The sequence below is a fragment of the Rhododendron vialii genome, chromosome 10a, assembly GCF_030253575.1.
Source record: "Rhododendron vialii isolate Sample 1 chromosome 10a, ASM3025357v1".
In the NCBI taxonomy this organism is placed as follows: Eukaryota; Viridiplantae; Streptophyta; class Magnoliopsida; order Ericales; family Ericaceae; genus Rhododendron; species Rhododendron vialii.
Genome location: NC_080566.1, coordinates 27,853,422 through 27,860,610, shown reverse-complemented (window position 1 = coordinate 27,860,610; position 7,189 = coordinate 27,853,422). Strand labels below are relative to the sequence as shown.

The following is a 7,189-nucleotide window of genomic DNA, read 5'->3' as shown; positions in this document are numbered from 1 at the left end:
AAAGCCCTTCCCCAATATTGACAACCTTTATAAACAAGGAAGTGTTTTCTATTTGCATCAGCTTGCATAGAAAAAGCAACCACTTCCCCATGCTTAAAAAGCAAGCTTTGCCAATTGAAAGTCTTATGATGGGAAAATAAGTGAAGTGAAAGAGAACTTTGAAGCTTCCCTGTTTTGCTTGTGACCATACATACCCTCAAGTGATCTTTCAAGTCACGGAAGCACATAATTGCCAAATTGTCATTGTCCCATTAAGAAGCATGGGTAAAAAGTAATCCATGTGATCAGGTATCTTTGTCATTCATTTCTATATTTTCTGCTTTTTCCTTGTTCATTGGATGTGACTTTCAAGGCTTATTCCTTATCACCAAAATGGAGAATTGGACATGCAATATTCCCCGGGATGTCTACCACTAACAGAAGTGTTGAGATTGTGAAGATCCGATTCGATTTGGTCACGCTTCGCTAAGGGTTCTGAGTTCAACATGCCTGGTCAGGTCGTGGGGGCTTGGGGCTTGGGGCTGCGCTTCCAAAACTTAAACAGCGGTGGTATTACGGTAATTTGGTGATGAAAAACCTTAAGGTTATAAGTGCTTGCTATATGCAACAACCGATGTAACTTGTACTCTTTCTTTATTCGATCTATAGTGAAACTGGTAATAGCCGTGGATGTGTACGCAACAATCTATTGGGGTACTACGTAAAAATCTATGCGTCTTGGTTTATTTTCCGATGGCAGATCCGGCACTCCAGAACGTCAGTCATGAATTGAGCTATCCAAAGGAGCCAGAGATTCTTGTTTCTGTTTCTTGATTATCTTTGTGTGTTTGTTGGATTTGGCCGAATTCCCAACAAGAACATAAATGTAATCTCATATATCGGAAAAACCTCAAGCTCAACTCAGTTTTGGCGGATTAAAACTCGTTCGAGATTGGTTTCGTTAGATAAACGACCCAAATTTACTGATCCATAAGCAAACTTCAATCTATAATATGATGGTTTGCTTTAGCAATGGGTGCTGCCACACCTATGAATAGCATAATCTTGAGAATGTGACCAACCAACATTTTGGAACTTCATTCCTACATAAGCATTTCAATTCTTAATAGCTTGAAATGATAAAGGGATCATCAATCAAATTCCCTTTCGCCCGTATGCATACTGCTACAAATTGATGCATCGGCAACCAGTTCCTATTAATCAATCAAGAAGAAGATGTTGGAATCCATTCCTTACCCTGAATAAAATTCTCGACCGAATACGAATAAATATGTCCCGCCGGTATCTGGCTACTCCACGATACTCTCCCTGTCAAAGTGGCTCCCAACCCAGAATTCTTATACTCGCCGTAATAGAGAGTCTCCAATGCAAAATCACCACTCCAAGGCAACCACCCGTCGGCAGTAACAAGAGCCTCCAAGTTACACTCGATGAAAACCGTTCTCGAATACTCCTTCCAAGGCCTCCCGAGGAAGTTCTTGTGGACTTTCGGGTTTTTATAGTACAATGCCATGTAATCGTTGGTACCGTTCACCACACAGTTTTGGAACACGAATCCGGTGGTTTGGGCAGGGTCGGTTCGTCCTTGTGCTGTCACTGCATTTTTCTCACCCTTTTCCGGCTGGAGTTGCCTCGGGCGAACCAGAATGAGGCAGTCTTGGAATATGGAGGCTGAGTTTCCGAAAATGAAGTCCACGTTGCCTTGGATTTTGCACGATTTGTAGAACTGGCGGAGGGAGTGGGCGTAGAGAGTGTCTTGGTTACCGAGGAATTCGCAGTTTTCGATGACGGATAGATCGCTGTCGGACCGGAAGGCCACCGCTTGGTGAGCATCGGGCCCTGCCGTATTCTGGATGGTTAAACCACTGGCCATGAATCCATCTCCAAGAACACCTGCAACAGAGTGAATGAGAGAGTCAAAACAAGCTTTACGAAAACACATTTTCGTAAAGGAAACGGTTTCCTTCCGCTAATATCTTGTACTCAGTTCTTACATGATTATGTATTGCGGGAAGTTAATAGACTACATTGTCACAACTCTCTTGCAAACTACTAACAGGAAATGAGACTCTGTCCCACATATTTCCCTTTGCTTTTGTTTGATTCACTTTTCCAGTGAGTTGTTTTCTTGAAGATATTTCTGACGATTGAACAGAGCCTAGACAATTTTTAGGTAAAATTGTGTTTTACCACTACGGTTTCAACTAATACTGTGTTTTGGCCGCTATCATTCTTTTCTTGTTCTTTCTTTTTTATCCTCTTCCAGTTCCAATGTTCGCAGACGGTTTGAATAATTGACATCGTTAAACCGAGGAAAGTTTTGCACCAGTATTCCTCTTAAGCATACACAATCTTGCAGCACAGCAGTAGCAAGTGACTAAAGAACTCACAGATCATGTCACTCATGTCTAATTAAAGAGCAGCCAAGTGCACGAGGGTCCCTAGCCACTGGGGTGTCCGAGAAAAGGTTAGATGTACACACCCTTGTCCTCAAGTTCGGAGAGGTTTTCTTCAGTGTTAAAACCTATGACCGCCACATCGAAAAAAAGACCAAATGCCAAGATAGGAAAACTGGTGCACATTACGTCGTGGCAACTATACTCTTCATCTATGTGCCAGGTGTTCATATGTGTCTTAAGTATCGGATTCGTCAAATTCTTTGTAAAAATATTTAGAATACTTGTTATATTTCTTTCGCTAAGCGTAAGACAATATTTCATATTTTCATGCATAGCATACTCACGTATCCTTATTCAAGTGTTGAGTTTTCGGGAGTATTTGACATAAACAAGTCTATGTTACAGAGTCGTTGATCAGTGCTGGGCAGACAAGGTTGGAGGAAATTTGGGTCCTACCACGCATGACCTGACAAAGCTATTAAGAATACTGTCTTGTTCTTTTTGGAAGAGATCACATGAACTGTTGGGAATACTTGGCCACAATGAAATGGGCATTGATTTCTACCATGACTTGCAAGGTCAACTTTGGAATTTTTCAATGCATTTGAATAAGAAAGGGACAACGCTACTAGAAGGAAAATGACATACCCGGGGTGCGTGTTGGGCTAATCTGGAGCGTCCATGCTCGGTAATGGACAGTCCAGATTGGCCTAACATGCATGCTATAAGGGGCAACAGGCACCCCCAATTAGAAAATGACACACACCCATCAATCCACAAGTATCTTTTTCCAACCTGGTCCCAATAAATTGGAGACGCGTAAATTAGTCCGATTGAAAAATCCTATTCAATACTAATATAAAAAGAAGTTCCAACTCCACTTTATCATAGTAAGAGAGGAAAAAGGAAAAATAGTCAAAGCAATAATCTTTTTAACTTAGTAGAGTTTCCGCTAAGGTAAAAGTTATGGAATCTTTGTAGTCAAATTGTTTCTAATAAGTTATAGGAGAAATAAAGGGGAGAGGTCAAAAGGAAAAATGGATGTAGGAAAAAGTTTTAATGTAAGAGAAAGAACTTTAATTTTGACGATAAGTTATAGATGAAAAAAATAGCAAAAACGGGGCGTTAATAATATTACTCCATGATTTAAAAAAAAACAAAAAAAATGTTACTCCATGCCCCCTAAAAAGTTTGTTAATTACGCAAAGCGAAAACTTAAAAAGAACACATTCATGTTTAAAAAAAAAAAAAACTCTTAAAAAATTCAAAAGTAACTAGATATCATTGAGTTTTTTTAATTTGTGGAAATTTTTTTTGAATTTTTTGATAGCGAGCAAACTTTTTGTAACTTTTGGCAAGTGTTCAAAACAGAAGTATATAAGAATGCATCATCGAACTTAATTTCTTTCTTTTTTTATTAGCAAACTTGTGATTTTCAGAACAATATCGAATATAGGAGGGAATCAGATCGAATATGATAGAGACCAAAATAGAAACAATTTAATGGAGTAGATAAAATTGCTTTTAAAGTTATGCATTCTCAAAATAATAATAATAGCCGGATTTCAAGAGTAATGCATGTTTCCATTAGAGGAAGATTTTAATCATAAATGTCAGCGTCAGTCAAACTGACATTTACCTTCTATCCATATTGTCAACGTTCCAATGTTAAACCAATCAAAGCAATGATTACTTTGGGAAAAGAGATTTTCTTTGTTTGATTACTAGCTGTTTAACACAAACTGTACAATGAAAAGTTTCTGTCAAAATAGAAGGGGGGAAAAAACATTGTCAGAAATACTGTTTTTTCTAAACAAAAATAAAAATAGATTTTGGCATTCCCCAAAATTTAGAGAGTGTCAAAATCAATTCCAACAATTTGAAAAATGTCAAAATCACTGAAAAAAATAATAAATAAAAAGAAGAAGCTAAACAAAATGGATATGGATTTTTGAAATTCTACATATATATCTTTGTAATTAAAACATGAAAAATTAAACACCAAACAAGCCAACTATTTCCAAGAAATACCGCCTTTTAGTGTATCTAACACACTCTTATATTAAGTTTTTTCAACTTTGAGATATATATTTTTATACTTTTTTGATAGCCTCTGTTGAGATGAATGACATGACTTAAAAATTATACCCAAATATAGACAATTAAGAAAAAACAATCAAAAAGTAAGTGTCAAAAAGTTGTTAATTAAAAAATTAGGCAAAAGGGGCCCTTACTACACCATACTTATTTTAATTTGTCTTGGTTTATGTGAATTTACCAAGTATGAAACAGTTTCACAAGAACAAAAATTCAAAATAACGTGCCCATAGAGAAAATGAGTTGCCAAAACCATTACGCATTTCAAAAAATGTTACAAACTGAAAATCTAGATCGAAAAACTACACGCAGATCATCTCCTCTTGGAATGTCCAATATATGCCAATTATGCATAAAGATAATCCCTTTTTAATTGTTTCAAGCATGCATAAGGAAGGATTTCATAAAATTAGATTTTGGTAATCCTACATCATTTCCATGATTTTGCAAACGGAAACAATATTAAAGGACCAAAAGAACTTCCATAACATTTAATGTCACGGTGAAATATATTTACAAAAATTCAAAAAATATTTTTTCTAATCTATCCACCAAGGTGGGATGCTACTCGAAAATTTTCTGAACCGTTGATTGTGTTTACATCCTTGGGTTTGTTGTGTTGACAAGTTGTGTACATAAAATATCTCACATTGTTAACATATCGGCATAAATATTAGCGAAACTATACGACTATGATATAACGGGAAAAAAAATGTACTTTCGTTGAATTTTGAATAATGGAAATAATTTTAACACTCTTTTAAATTTTTTTTTTTAAAATAGTTCATTTTTTCGCTAGGTGCTAATCAGGTGGTCGACCACCTTCAAGGACTAATCGTATTAATCGGTGCATATTAATTAGTAATTGGTGATTAATCGTTAATCAAACCTAATTAGATAAACCCGTCACCGATTAATCGCTGCCGATTAATTCTTTCTTTAAAACACTGCTTTGGAGTTTATTTTTTCACTATAAAAGAGAAAAAAATGAGTGAACTAATAAAAAAAAAAAGTGCGAAAATCATTATTCATGAACAAATATTTTAGTGAAATAAATTCGTTCACTTACCAACTGTAGCACTGTTGTAGGTGGAAACCCCAGGCTGGCCGACATTCAGCGACCCCGTAATGACGGTTTTGCCCATCCCATCCCCCAAAAACACCAAATTCTTCTTCTCTAACGGCACCCTAACGGTCTCCTTATACACCCCTTCCTTGATCCCTATCACGAACCGCTTCCCGACCAAGTTCTCCGGCGCCTTATCCACCGCCTCCTGCACCGTCCCGTAATCACACTTCCCCTTGCACACTGTAACGTCCGCCGTCAAACCCGAGGGCAGCCCGCCGTCGTATCCCAACCCGGACCCGCCGCCCGACCCCTCCCAGAACCCGGCCCGCTCCGTGACTGGCGGCGCCCACGAGCCGGTCTCGTTTCCGTATATGTCGTAGGACCTGATCATGCTGAGCGCGTTGCTCGTCAGTCCCATCAAGGAGTCCAGAAACGCCATCGTTTCGTTCACCTTGTCGGTGTCGTTCGCGTACTTGAGAGCGGACCAGCAGTCGTACTGGAAGAGCAGGGCCGCGCTCATGTACGCCCGGACGTCCTTGGTCCTGCCGCGCGGGAGGATCTCGGCCGTCGAATTGATCCGGTACTCGGAATTGTGGAGGACTTCCAAGCAGTTCTTGGACGCGGTGGTGCGGTTGAGATTCCCCGCGGACGAGTCCAGGATGGCCCGGACCATGGACTGGGCCGTTTCGAGATTTTTGGAGGATACCCAGATGGCGGATTGGATGATTTGGGTCGGGGTGGGGTTGGGCGGCACGTGGTTGGACTGGACCAGGGAGGTCTCGCACGTGTCGGGGTACCGGGTGGCGGTGCATGCCTGGTGGATTTCGGGCGGGACCGAGGCTAGGGAGTGGGTGGGTGGGGATGGAGGATGGTTGTTGTGGTGGTGGTGGCGGACGGCGGAGGAGAGAGAGAGAAAAAGGAGGAGAGAGAGGAAGAGGAGGGAGGCCATGGCGATGAGAAGGAATTTGAATGAAAAGGGTGGAGGTTTGGTGGGTTTCCTTGGATGCATTTTATAGGGAAATTTTGGAAGGTAGTGAGGTGTGTGGAGTAGTGGAATAGGAAAGAGGGGGTTTTTTTTTTTTGAGTATTTGGAGAATCGGATGGGGATTCACGGGATTTTTTCCGCTAATGGGGCGGTGATGTTATTTGTGTTTCTGCGTTGATGCTGCGAATGGGATGATTTGCGTTGGTGGATGGTGTGTCTGTCTGGAATAGGAAAGGGGTTTCTGATTTGGAGAACTGGATCGATCGATGGCATTCACGGGATTGCTGAATGGGTGGTGATGTCAATTTGCTCCACTGTCGTTGTTGCCTTTGTTGGGACTTGGGAGTGGCCCCTCTTGAGGAGGAGAAGGTTTTGGGTGCACTGGACGTTGGTACTCCGTGGCAATCTCAGTTGTTTAAGGTATTTTTGTACGGACCAAATTTTAGAAAGAAAGAAAGAGAAAAGAGAGTGGTCGAGTGAGAGGAAAAAGAGTAGAGAAATCTGAGCCGTCCAAAAGCTTTATTAGCGTACATATTCTTTAATGTTGTATCCTTTTTTTTTAATCCAAATCTGGTACATTATTTAATTAAGATTTTCTTTCAAAATTTGAGTCAAAATGTCAAAATTGTTAATATTAAA

General features: G+C 39.9%; 1 protein-coding gene across 1 annotated transcript; it reads right to left on the bottom strand.

Annotated features, from left to right (window-relative positions):
* Positions 1-940: 940 nt before the first annotated feature.
* On the bottom strand, positions 941-6,945 carry LOC131303794 (probable pectinesterase/pectinesterase inhibitor 51). The gene is made up of 2 exons (XM_058330820.1): positions 5,566-6,945; positions 941-1,893 (listed from the first exon to the last, which is right to left on the bottom strand). Exons 1-2 carry the CDS (start codon positions 6,572-6,574, stop codon positions 1,205-1,207), a joined length of 1,698 nt encoding a protein of 565 aa, XP_058186803.1. The 5' UTR covers positions 6,575-6,945; the 3' UTR covers positions 941-1,204.
* Positions 6,946-7,189: the final 244 nt, after the last annotated feature.

What these genes read in the sequence shown, in the direction of transcription:
- LOC131303794 (XM_058330820.1), bottom strand. Translation starts at nt 6,574, where the DNA reads ATGCATCCAAGGAAACCCACCAAACCTCCACCCTTTTCATTCAAATTC. An exon ending in CTACAACAGTGCTACAGTTG is followed by an intron (nt 1,894 to 5,565) that starts GTAAGTGAACGA and finishes ACTCTGTTGCAG; the next exon opens with GTGTTCTTGGAGATGGATTC.